At 39.7% G+C, this 13,675-nt stretch overlaps 1 protein-coding gene across 1 annotated transcript; it reads left to right on the top strand.

The window, feature by feature from the left end:
- The first annotated feature begins 8,478 nt into the window (after positions 1 to 8,478).
- On the top strand, positions 8,479 to 9,221 carry LOC123038124. Its single transcript, XM_044461816.1, has 2 exons — positions 8,479 to 9,097; positions 9,202 to 9,221. Exons 1-2 carry the CDS (start codon positions 8,479 to 8,481, stop codon positions 9,219 to 9,221), a joined length of 639 nt encoding a protein of 212 aa, XP_044317751.1.
- Positions 9,222 to 13,675: the final 4,454 nt, after the last annotated feature.

The following is a 13,675-nucleotide window of genomic DNA, read 5'->3' as shown; positions in this document are numbered from 1 at the left end:
TGTGTACTTATGTACAGGATGGTAGGAAAGGATGGCAGGAAAGTACGAGCACAAAGCTTCGGATCGTCTTTAAAGGGTCTGCTAGAACTACTTCTGGCAGCTCTCTGAACGACTTGCTTCTTGCAGGGCCAAAAATTCAGCAAAAAATCTTTAACATTCTACTTCGCTTCCGATTTTTTAAAGTTGCCCTCTGTGGAGACATCTGCAAGTTGTACCGCTGAGTGCGTGTGTCGCACCCGGATGACTTTTTGCAGAGTATTGTTTGGCGAGAGAAGTCTACGGATGAGTTGAGTGTTTACAAACTGAACACGGTGACTTATGGTACCAAGCCAGCTGCCTTTTTGGCTATAAGAGCCATGCATCAGATCTCTTATGATGAGAAGGATTCTTTTCCAATTGGAGCAAAAATTGTTCGTAGGGACTTCTACGTGGATGATTTAATCTCTGGTGGCAAGTCAATTGAAGAGGTTAGGGAAATTCGTCGTCAGGCGAAGGATCTATTGTCGCGAGGCCATTTTCCAATCCGCAAATGGTGTTCTAATGATGGACGCGCCTTCGAAGGAGAGTCTGACTGCGATAAGGAGAAGCTAATTTAATTTCACGACGGATCAGCTGTTACCAAAGCGCTGGGATTAGCCTGGGACCCTTCTTCTGACCAACTTCTGTTTAACTTTTCTCAATTATCTGTAAATCATCGAGTCACCAAGCGTATTGCACTTTCAACAATAGCCAAATTCTATGATCCGCTCGGTTTAATAACACCGATTGTCACAAAGGCCAAGATCTTATTGCAATCCCTATGGAATGCTAACGTGGATTGGGATAACACATTACCAGAGCCTATTCTTTCGTCATGGGGGAGTTGACCTCTCAGTTATCGATCGGTTAAACTTGAAATTTCATCCAGTTGCATGGATTCTGCGATGCTAGCATAGCGGCTTATGGAGCGTGTTTATACTTGCGGTCGGAGGCCAATGGAGAAGCAAAGGTCCATTTGCTCTGCGCCAAGTCGAGAGTGGCCCCTTTAAAGTCTTTGACAATTCCAAGATAGGAGTTGTCGTCAGCGCTTTTATTGGCGGAGCTTATCGTAAGCGTCAAGGAAACCATCGATATCGAATGCGACTTTCATTGCTAGTCAGATTCGTCTATCGTACTGGCGTATCCAACAGAATCGCGAAAATTCAGGAGATGACAAAAGGCATGACTTGGCACCATGTTCCAACAAGCTTAAGTCCGGCGGATGTCGTATCGCGACGCTGTACCCTGAGAGAATTGCTGGAGCACTCCCTGTGGGCTAACGGGCCTCCATTCCTGCTGCAAAGCTCGTCAAAATGGCCCTCTCTTCCAAATGCAGTTAAGGATCTTCCAGAACGTCGTTCCGTAGCGCTAGTTGGAACTGTTTGCACTGACATTTCGATCAACTGCAAATTCCTTAACTCTTTTCATAAGTTGCGTACATATATCGGTTCATTTCGAATTGCAGAGCAAAATCTTCACCTTCAAGGAACAGTTTTATTGTTGAGGAGCTCAATTCGGGGACCGTACTTCTTCTGAGGAGCATCCAACAGGTTCACTTAGCCAAGGAGTATGGATGTCTTAGCCAGGACAGGCCGTGTCCACAGAAGAGCAAGCTGATTTCGCTGAGACCAATAATCGGCTCCGAGTGATTACTTCGCGTTGGTGGAAGACTTCAGAATGCAAGCCTGGACTACGATACTCAGCATCCGTTATTGTTACCCAAGGATCATGCAGTTACCAAGGCAATCATCGTATATTTTCATATAAAATACTTGCACGCACGATCGCAAGCGTTACTTGCCACTTTAAGGCAAAGGTATTGGCCAATTGGAGGACGAAAGTTCGTGGCTACCGTCATCAACAAATGCCCAGTATTTCATACCACGGGAGTGGATTATTGTGGACCATTTTATCATAAGGCAAAAAGGCGCCTCACAAGTGCTACATCGCCGTCTTTGTCTGCTTCTCTCGTCCAGGATCTCACAACGGATTCTTTCATCGCAGCGTTGAGAAGATTCACCAGCCTGAGAGGCACTCCGCGCACTATTTGGAGTGACAATGTGACGAATTTTGTCGGCGCTAAGAGCGAGCTAACGGAGCTGAAGAATCTATTTCTGAGCGAACCCCACACGGCTGCGATAGCTTCCTCCTGCTTAGCTGATGGGATTGATTGGAAGTTCATACCTCCGCGTGCCCCACATTTCGGTGGTTTATGGGAGGCGGCTGTTAAATCGGCCAAATTTCACTTTTATAGAGTCGTCGGTGCTTCCATCTTGGGCCTCGATGAATTGAGAACTCTCGCTTATGAGATTTCTACCATTTCTGTCCAATTTCAGAAAACGCTGAAAGTCTTGAGGTGCTAACGCCGGCCCATTTCCTGAAAGGCTCCAGCTACACAAAGTTTCCTGAGCCTGATATCACGCATCTCCGAGAAGGCTGCCTCAGCAGATGGCAAAGGGTGACACAGATGCAGCAGCAATTCTGGAACCGGTGGAGCAGCGAGTATTTATCCTTGCTCCAAGAAAGGAGTAAGTGGCGCGTCGAAACATCCAACATCAAGGTCGGAAGCATCGTGTTGCTGAAGGAGGACAACCTTCAACCCTTGAAATGGCAGCTGGTGTGCATCCAAGGAGTCATCCCAGGCGAGGACGGCGTCGTCAGAGTAGCTATGGTCCGTACAGCTACGGGTCTAGTCAAGAGAGCCGTCGCCAAGTTAGCCGTTCTGCCCATCGATTCCCATTTAGTTGGAGCCCTACTTCCTCGAACGGGGGAGTATGTTCGGAGCAGCCCGCCAGCGCCTAGTCTAGTGCGTATAGGTGTATGGCTGAACCTGTAGCGCTCTTGCGCTCTCCTCTTTATATTTGCCTTATCTCGCTAAGCTGTCGCGCTATCTATTCAGCGAATACATTTGTACAATTAAAATATGAAGCCAGGCTTTCGGCTGCAGCAGTGCAGATTCGACTGGCAGAATAAACACGACACGTACATAAACTTAAAAAATTAAAATCGTTATTATTACATAACCTAAGGGTGGCATTTTTGTTGTCTTTCCCCAAACAGTGGTCGAATGGCATACCTCGTTGAATTCGTTACCAAATTTCCAACAAAGTGGCATTTCAAAAAAATAAAATTTCATTTGAAAATTTTTTTGAAAAATGACAAAGCCAAAATCCGAAGAAAATCACCTTGATTTTTCAGCTTTTTAATCAAAACCCTGGGAAATAGTGGTCGAATGTTGGAATGGCATACCTCGTTGAATTCGTTACAAAATTTCCAACAAAGTGACATTTACAGAAAAAAAATATCATTCGAAAAATTTTTTCGAAAAAAACCATGACCTCCACCCTTATGACAAGGCTCAAATCCGAAGAAAATCACCTCAATTTTTCAGGTTTTTAATTAAAACCCTGGGAAATAGTGGTCGAATGTTCGAATGGCATACCTCGTTGAATTCGTTATTTAAAAAAATAAAATTTCATTTGAAAAATTTTTCGAAAAAATAAACATGACCGCCACCCTTATGACAAAGCCAAAATCCGAAGAAAATCACCTTGATTTTTGAGTTTTTTAATAAAAACTCTGGGAAATAGTGGTCGAATGTTGGAATGGCATACCTCGTTGAATTTGTTACAAAATTTCCAACAAAGTGTCATTTACAGAAAAAAATATCATTCGAAAAAGTTTTCGAAAAAAAACCATGCTCCCACCCTTATGACAAGGCTCATTCAAAAAATGTTTTCGGAAAAAAAAAACAATGACCCCCACTTTTATGACAAGCCTCCAATCCGAAAACCGAAACCCTTGGATATAGTGGTCGAATGTTCAAATGGCATACCTCGTTGAATTCGTTACAAAATTTCCAACAAAGTGGCATATAAAAAAATAAAATTTCATTTGAAAATTTTTTCGAAAAAAAGCCATGACCCCCACCCTTATGACAAGGCTCAAATCCGAAGAAAATCACCTCGATTTTTCAGGTTTTTAATCAAAATCCTTGGATATAGTGGTCGAATGTTCGAATGTTCCAACAAAGTGGCATTTAAAAAAATAAAATATCATTTGTAAAATTTTTCAAAAAAAAACCATGACCCCCACCTTTATGACAAGGCCCAAATCCGCAGAAAATCACCTCGATTTTTCAAGTTTTTTAATCAAAACCCTTGAAAATAGTGATCGAATGTTCTAATGGCATACCTCGTTGAATTCATTACAAAATTTCCAACAAAGTGGCATTTAAAAAAATAAAATTTCATTTCAAAATTTTTTCGAAAAAAAACAATGACCCCCAACTTTATGAAAAAGCCAAAATCCGAAGAAAATCACATCGATTTTTCATGTTTTTAATCAAAACCCTTGGATATAGTGGTCGAATGGCATACCTCGTTGAATTCGTTACAAAATTTCCAACAAAGTGTCAATTACAGAAAAAAAAATCAATTGAAAAATTTGTTTGAAAAAACAAACATGACCCCCACTTTTATGACAAAGCCAAAATCCGAAGAAAATCACCTTGATTTTTCGGTTTTTTAATCAAAACCCTGGGAGATAGAGGTCGAATGTTCGAATGGCATACCTCGTTGAATTCGTTACAATATTTCCAACAAAGTGGCAATTAGAAAAAAAAATGTTCATTTGAAAAAAATTTTAGAAAAAAAACAAGAGAGAACGCTATAGTCGGGTGCCCCGACTATCAGATACCCGTTACTCAGGTAAAGGGAGTGCGAGGGAGATGGAGATAGAAACTTTGATCACGCATAACTTTTTAACGAATGGTCCGATTTGAAAAATTTCTTCAAAATTTCGATAGGTATTGATAAACACAATAAAACTGCATTTTTACTTTTCCGAAATATTTAAATTTTTAAAATCGTTTTTAAGCGATTGTGGGCGTTAAAGGGGGCGTGGCACCTTTTTGAAACAAACTTGCGCTGCGTAGGAACTCCTAAAATCTACATGCAAAATGCCAATCTTCTAGCTTTTATAGTTTCCGAGATCTCAGCGTTCATACGGACAGACAGACGGACAGACGGACAGACAGACGGACAGACGGACATGGCTAAACCGACTCGGCTAGTGATCCTGATCAAGAATATATTTACTTTATAGGGTCGGAAACGCTTCCTTCTAGCTGTTACATACTTTTGCACGAATACAATATACCCTTTTACTCTACGAGTAACGGGTATAATTATGACCCCCACCCTTATGACAAGGGAAATAGTGGTCGAATGTTGGAATGGCATACCTCGTTGAATTCGTTACAAAATTTCTAACAAAGTCACATTTACAGAAAAAAAATATCATTTGAACAAATTTTTGGAAAAAAAATGATGACCCCCAATCAAAGCTCTTGGATACAGAGGTCGAATGTTCGAATTAGTTACAAAATTTCCAACAAAGTCGCATTTACAGAAATAAAATATCATTTGTAAAAATTTTTGGAAAAAAATGATGACCCCCACCCTTATGACAACGCCAAGATCCGATGAAAATCACCGCGATTTTCGGTATTTTAATAAAAACTCTTGGATATAGAGGTCGAATGTTCGAATGGCATACCTCGTTGAATTCGTTACAAAATTTCCAACAAAGTGTCATTTACAGAAAAAAAAATCAAGGGAAATAGTGGTCGAATGTTGGAATGGCATACCTCGTTGAATTCGTTACAAAATTTCTAACAAAGTCACATTTACAGAAAAAAAATATCATTTGAACAAATTTTTGGAAAAAAAATGATGACCCCCAATCAAAGCTCTTGGATACAGAGGTCGAATGTTCGAATTAGTTACAAAATTTCCAACAAAGTCGCATTTACAGAAATAAAATATCATTTGTAAAAATTTTTGGAAAAAAATGATGACCCCCACTCTTATGACAACGCCAAGATCCGATGAAAATCACCGCGATTTTCGGTATTTTAATAAAAACTCTTGGATATAGAGGTCGAATGTTCGAATGGCATACCTCGTTGAATTCGTTACAAAATTTCCAACAAAGTGTAATTTACAGAAAAAAAAATCCTTCGAAAAAATTGTTCGAAAAAGAAACCATGACCCCTATTCTTATGACAAGGCTCAAATCCGAAGAAAATCACCTCGATTTTCAGGTTTTTAATCAAAACCCTGGGAAATAGTGGTCGGTTGTTGGAATGGCATACCTCGTTGAATTCGTCACAAAATTTCCAGCAAAGTGTCAATTACAGAAAAAAAAATCAATTGAAAAATTTGTTTGAAAAAACAAACATGACCCCCTCTTTTATGACAAAGCCCAAATCCGAAGAAAATCACCTCGATTTTTCGGTTTTTTAATCAAAACCCTGGGAAATAGAGGTCGAATGTTGGAACAGCATACCTCGTTGAATTCGTTACAAAATACCCAAGAAAGTGACATTTCAGAAACAAAAATATCAATAGCAAATTGTTTCGACAAGAAATCATGTTTCCCACCCCATTATGACAAGGCCCGGATAATATCAGCTCGATGGGAAATAGTGGTCGAATGTTGGAATGGCATACCTCGTTGAATTCGTTACAAAATTTCCAACAAAGTCACATTTACAGAAAAAAATATCATTTGAACAAATTTTTCGAAAAAAATGATGACCCCCACCCTTATGACAACTCCAATTTCCAAAGAAAATCACCTCGATTTTCGGTATTTTAATAAAAACTTTTGGATACAGAGGTCGAATGTTCGAATAGCATACCTCGTTGAATTCGTTACAAAATTTCCAACAAAGTGGCAATTAGAAAAAAAAAATCATTTAAAAAAATTTTCGAAAAAAATGATGAGAGCCACCTTTATGACAAAGCCAAAATCCGAAGAAAATCACTCGATTTTTCGATTTTTTAATCAAAAGCCGGTGAAATAGTGGTCGAATGTTGCAATGGCATACCTCGTTGAATTCGTTACAAAATTGCCAACAAAGTGGCATTTAGAAAAAAAAATTCATTTGAAAATATTTTTAAAAAAACCATGACCCCCACTCTTATGACAAGGCTCAAATCCGGAGAGAATCACCTTGATTTTTCAGGTTTTTAATCAAAACCCTTGGATATAGTGGTCGAATGTTCGAATTGCATACCTCGTTGAATTCGTTACAAAATTTCCAACAAAGTGGCATTTAAGAAAATAAAATTTCATTTGAAAAAATTTTTCGAAATAAAACCATGACCCCCACCCTTATGACAAGGCTCAAATCCGAAGAAAATCACCTTGATTTTTCAGGTTTTTAATCAAAACCCTTGGATATAGTGGTTGAATGTTCGAATTGCATACCTCGTTGAATTCGTTACAAAATTTCCGACAAAGTGGCATTTAAGAAAATAAAATTTCATTTGAAAAATTTTTTCGAAAAAAAGGCATGACCCCCACCCTTATGACAAGGCTCAAAACCGGAGAAAATCACCTCGATTTTTCAGGTTTTTAATCAAAACCCTTGGATATAGTGGTTGAATGTTCGAATGGCATACCTCGTTGAATTCGTTACAAAATTTCCAACAAAGTGGCATTTAAAAAAAAACAAAATTTTATTTGAAAAAATTATTTGAAAAAAAACCATGACCCCCAACCCTTATGTCAAATCCGGAGAAAATCACCTCGATTTTTCAGGTTTTTAATCAAAACCCTTGGATATAGTGGTTGTTCGGAGCAGCCCGCCAGCGCTTAGTCTAGTGCGCATAGGTGTGTGGCTGAACCTGTAGCGCTCTTGCGCTCTCCTCTTTATATTTACCTTATCTCGCTAAGCTGTCGCGCTACCTATTTAGCGACTACATTTGTAAAACCCTATTTAAAATATGAAGCCAGGCTTTCGGCTGCAGCAGTGCAGATTCGACTGGCAGAATAAACACGACACGTACATAGACTTATAAAATTAAAAGCGTTATTATTACATAACCTAAGGGTGGCATTTTTGTTGTCTTCCCCCAAACAAGTTGATGACCCCGACGAGATCGCTGTTTTATTTGCCGTCTGCAACTCGGTTTTATTATTGGTTAATATCGTTTAAACAATATATTTTGGTTTTGCTGTCGTTTGTGGGCACTCGGTCACAAACACACGGACTTACATACAAGCGCACACAGCTGGCCGTTTAAGTTTTACATTTCGCGCTGTGAAAAGCTGGCAGGCGGTTGATCTTTTCGTACATTTCGCGTTGTGAAAAAATTAAAACAGTGTTGTGCTGCAAATTATAAACAAAAGGAGAATAACATCTAACTATTCTAAAAGTGCATAGTGCAGTGCATACATATGCATAATTTCAAGTCCGCTGTTATAAGGCGGAACAACAACAACAAAGTTCCGTTGCGTTTTCGGTTCGGACATTTTTCTTTTATTTTTTTGGTGTGCGACTAAGAAATGGCTGCTCCAGAAAACGCGGTTCGGCCTCAAAATGACGCGCCAAATGAAATAGAATTTTTACGCGCCAAAATGCAATCAATTCTGCGGCAAACAAACGCGATGAAATTGTATTTAACAGCTGAGTCTATAGATCAGTTGGATGAAGCTGATCTTCTCGCGCGATTGGACTGGGTCAATTCCTTAAATTCGACATTTGACTCCACACAGACATCGCTGGAACGGCTGGATTTAAAGGAGACTTCGAGTGATAGGCGATGGGAATTTTCGGAGGTTTTTATGGATGTGAAGGCGAAGCTCAATAGAGACTTAGCGGCCCAGCGCAAATTGCAATTGTCGGGTAGCATAGCTGCCAACTCCACATCTATAGACATCAACCACCATTCTGATCTTTCTTTTCGGACACGGAAGCCTCGATTACCCAACCTGGAGATTGCTCGTTTTCATGGATCTTATGCTGAGTGGCCGGATTTTCTCGCAACGTTCACCGTGGTCATTGGAAATGATGACGAGCTAAGCGACATTGAAAAGCTGCAATATTTACGGTCTTGTCTAGGCGGCGTGGCTCTGGAGACCATACGCTCGCTCGAACCTTCAAATGATAAAAAGGCTTTGAATCTGCTCATAAATCGATTTGATAATAAAGTTTTACATGTTCAGGCACACGTTCAGGCAATATTTGGTTTTAAAAGTGTCGAGAAGGGATCTGCCAAAGGTCTTCGTGAGCTCAGTTATTCTATGAACGCACATCTTCGGGCAATCCATACGCTGGCCACTACACAGCAAATTTTGGATGGATTACTGATTCATATCGTCGTTTACAAGCTGGATCAACGGACTCGTGAAAAATGGGAAGAGGATTTGCCAATCGCTGGGTTATCTTCATGGACTGCTATGGAGTCGTTTTTGGAGAGGAGTTGCAGGATGATGGAAAATTTGGATCAAGCTTTGGTAACGCAAGCACCAGGCCATCAGGTGGGAAAAAATGTGCATAAATGTGGGGTTTTATTTATTTAAAGATAATGTATATTTAATGATATTATATTTTAAGTTAATTTAAGAACAAGGTGTGTATTTTAAATAATGAAATTAGTGTGATCGTCGTCTCGTCGTTGCGTCGTTTAGCACGTTTTGATTAGGCACGTCTTTACTTAATCGGTGGTCGTCGACAACTGCCTCTCGTCCTTTGGGCTGTCGGCGCTCTCCTCGTCGTTCGTCTTCTCGTCGTAGTGATCGTCGTCTTCTTTTCCATCGCCTCGTCTTACTCTGGAATGCGTCTTTTTACCGTTTGACCGTCTTTGCTTGGTGTTGCTCCTTTCGTTGTCTAGGGCGTCTTTTGGAATAGTGATGCGTAATAAAGGGAGACTCGTACGAAATCACTCCCACATTCGGCCATTCTGACTAAACATTCGCCTCGAATGTTTCGTCGCTGTCTTCGTGTGTTGGCCAAGGCTTTAGAAATTCTGCACAAGTTGAGGAAATCTTTGGTCCATCTGAGTTGCCAATTTTTTGGACATCGTAGGCATTATTGTGCTTTACTTTTGTTATTTCGTAAGGACCTAAATACTTCGGCTTTAGTTTAAGACCGCCTCCAAATTGTGTTCTTTTTATAGCTACTAAGTCGCCCATGTTGTAGATCTTTGCAGGCTTACGTCGCAGGTTGTACGTCTTTTTATTTTCAGCTTGGAGTTTCAAAATTTGAGTTTTTGCTTTAACTCGAAGGTCGTTGCGCGTGTCCTTAAACAGCGCTATGGATTCGTTGTTGATTAGCTCGCGAAGCTGCTGGTCATCTTTGTTTCTCATTTTGACTCCGATGAGAAGCTCAAAAGGAGTGGCGTCAATACTTCTCGAATAAGTGGAGTTGATGGCTTGTTGAACTCGATCGACGTGTCTGTACCATTTTGTGGGATCATCCACACTCAATTTAGAAAGTACTGGAATAATGATGGCATTTAGTCTTTCTACTTGTCCGTTTACACGTGGTAGACCTGTCGTTGATTTTACTACCTTCATGTTTTCTTCTTCGCAATACTTAATATAGTCTTGGGAGGTAAAAGCTGAACCTCGGTCAGATATAATACAAGCTGGGTTGCCAAAAACATTACTTTGTGCTCTTAATTTGGTTATGACTTCGATGGCAGTCGTTGACTTTGTAGGATAAAGCCAGCAAAACTTTGTAAAAGAGTCGATAACAGCGAGTATGTGCTTGTAGTTCTTGTTTGTCGACTCTAGTGGACCTAAGAAGTCAATGTGATAAGTGTGCAACGGAACATCTTTTTTCTGCAATGGATGCAACCAACCCTCCTGTTTGCCTCGCTTGCGGTTGTTTAAAATGCACGGAATGCAGCAGTTGATATATTTCTGAATTTTTTCTTCTATGTTTTCAATAAAATACTCGTTGCAAATTAGCTCCTTTGTCTTCTTAAAAGCAAAGTGTCCACGGTCATGTGCTCTGGCAATGATCTGTTTCTGCATGTCTTTAGGAACTACAAGCAATTCCAAGTCTTTTACGAGTTTGTACAAGATACCAGACTTCAGGAAATACTCTTCATAAGGTAAGTTTGAATCTTTTATAATTTTATAGATTGACTTTAGGTGTTCATCATTTTTCTGAGCTTGCTTAAAACCAAGGGCTATAGAGTCGTCGATGATTGTCATGATTGGATACCTGGAAAGGGCATCAACGTGTTTCATACGCGAGCCTGAACGGTGCTCTACTTTGTACTCAGTAAGATAAACTCTGAACTTGGTTATGGCTTCGATAATCGCCAACACCTCTAACTCGTAACTTGAATATTTTCGCTGAGCATCTGTAGTTTTCCTACTCATATAGTACACTGCGTGGAATTGGCCGTCATCTGGAGATTTTTGCATAAGTATGGCGCCAAAACCATCTATAGAAGCATCAGTATGTACCTCGGTGTCATACTTCGAGTTGTAAATAGCCAAAACAGGGGTAGAAGTCAAGTATTTCTTTAGGCAATCGATCGCATACTCTTCATTAGGACCAATTACAAAATTAACTTTATTTTTCGTTAAATCAGTCAATGGTTTTGAAACAAGTGCATAATTATGAATAAATTTTCTAAAATATCCGGTTAGACCGAGAAAACTTTCTAACTGCTTGAGGTTCTGCGGAATCTAAAATTTCAAAACGGCATCAATCTTCTGAGGAGTCGGAGAAATAGTTTTATTTTCAATGATGTGACCTAAAAACTGAATACGGGTCTGCAGGAAATGACATTTCTTTAGGTTGAGTTCTAGGCCATATTCGCTGCATGTTCCAATAACTTCTTTGATATTTAAAACTGCTTCTTTTTCGTCTGTTGCTGGTACAATAATGTCGTCTACGTAAGGTAGAGCGATTCCTCTGCGGGTAAGTGTTCGGAAAATTGCATTTATGTGCCTCTGAAACACTCCAGGTGAGTTTGACAAACCAAAGGGCACCTTTAGGAACTGGTACTGCCCGCTTTGTGTCACGAATGAGGTATATTTTTTGCTGGACTCGGCTACAGGCACATGGAAAAAACCATTCTTCAAATCAATCGTGCTGAACATCGTAGCTTCTTGCAAGCGATCAAGCTGGTCGTCAATCAGGGGTAATGAATAATGATCTTTTACGATTACCTTGTTTATACGCCTGAAATCCACGCAAAGTCGTTGAGAACCGTCGTTTTTCTTTGCAAGTACTACCGGACTTGTAAATTCAGAGTCGGACTCTTCGATTTGTTCGTCGATTATATTTGTTTCAGCGAATGCAAATCTGCGCGGACGCGAAAAAATTGGAGTTTCATCGTTTAAAATTATTTTCATTTCAATTTTTGTTGACTTGGTTTTTTGAGGGCTATACTTCGAAATTAGTTCACGCACTTCATGCCTAGCACACTCACTGGCTGATTTGTTTATATCGAGCTCTTCATTGTCAAACACTGCTTCAATTTTCATTAAATTTGCATTTAGTTCTTCTTCGTCAACACTGTTCAACTTTCGCACACGTAAACCACTTGGACTGAATGAGATTTCTGCTTGCAAGCACAGATCTTCGCCTATAATGAGTCGAGTGTCCATACAATCGACCGGGACTATGAAAAAGTTTAAATCATAGGCATTGCTGTCAATTTGCACTACTTGCTTACATTGTCCGATCGGCTTGATCTTATTGGCATTGCGATTTTTTCCAAATCCAATTAGATATACACTGCACTCTTTCAACTTTGGCAAAGCTAACTGCTTGTATAAGTCTTCACGCAAAATGTTAAATTTGCTGCCTGTATCAAACAGCGCAATACAATTCAGATTTTTAATTGAGACTGCTTTGCTCGTCATATCGCTGTGCTCTTTCAAAACTCGAGTGTTTAGCCTGCTTTCTTCAACTGCTTTTTCTGCTTGTGGACAGCTTTTAGAAATGTGTCCAAATTTATTACATTTAAAACACTTTCTGCCTTTCTCTTTATTGCTGCATCCACTAGAAAGATGTCCTTTCTCACCACAATTGTAGCAAACGATTTCTTTTCTGACACTCTTTGAACTACTTTGGCACTGCTTGAGCTTTCTTCTCTTTAACACTTCCTTCCGTAAATTTCGTTTTACCACTTATGGTTTGGTAGTCCTTCAACTTGTATTTAAATTCAGATATATTTTTAGCACCATAAAGAATTGACTTGTTTGTAGAAATTTCATCAATGCCGTCTATTACATATTGAATTAGAGCTTCTTCTTCCACATTTCCTCGCGATGCTATATCTTTCATGCGGTAAAAATATTCGTGTACATTTTCGTTCGCGCGTCGTTTGCAATTACCAAGTTGCATATGTATTTGCTTGCTGCTGACTCTCGACTTGAACACACTTAACAAAGACTCTTTTAATGCACTCCACGAATTTAATCCTTTTTCGCTGGACACAAATAACTTTGCGACACCTTTGAGTGATTTTTTGGCAAAAATGAGTTTCTGTAAAGCGTTCCAACCCATCAATAAAGCTTGGTCTTCAAAATCGCTAATCCACACCTCAATTGGAATTTCATCACTTCCATCAAATTGTTTAATTGACTCCTCTATATCGCGAAAACTGAGAGAAAATCGTGGCATCTCTTCGAATTCTTTGCTTCGTTGCGAAATAGACTTTTGCGATCTTTCTTTCGCTGGATTTGAATGCGCGGTTGTTGAAATTAAGCTCTCATCACTCTGAATGCCTTCTTCGTCGTCCTTCTCTTGATCAGATTCCTCACTCTCTGAATCTTCCACTTCGTTTCCGGCGAGTAGTTGGCCGAACTGCAAATTGCGAAAAATGTGCAGCTG

This window comes from Drosophila rhopaloa, unplaced genomic scaffold (genome assembly GCF_018152115.1).
Source record: "Drosophila rhopaloa isolate 14029-0021.01 unplaced genomic scaffold, ASM1815211v1 contig_80, whole genome shotgun sequence".
In the NCBI taxonomy this organism is placed as follows: Eukaryota; Metazoa; Arthropoda; class Insecta; order Diptera; family Drosophilidae; genus Drosophila; species Drosophila rhopaloa.
Note: the sequence above shows the minus strand (reverse complement) of the source record. Positions and strands in the feature narration are given on the sequence as shown.

Bases quoted from the DNA above. Each gene is read 5' to 3' on its own strand.
- LOC123038124 (XM_044461816.1), top strand. From the start codon at position 8,479: ATGAAATTGTATTTAACAGCTGAGTCTATAGATCAGTTGGATGAAGCT. The intron at 9,098-9,201 runs GTGAGCTCAGTT...GTCGTTTACAAG, and splicing joins GGGATCTGCCAAAGGTCTTC to CTGGATCAACGGACTCGTGA.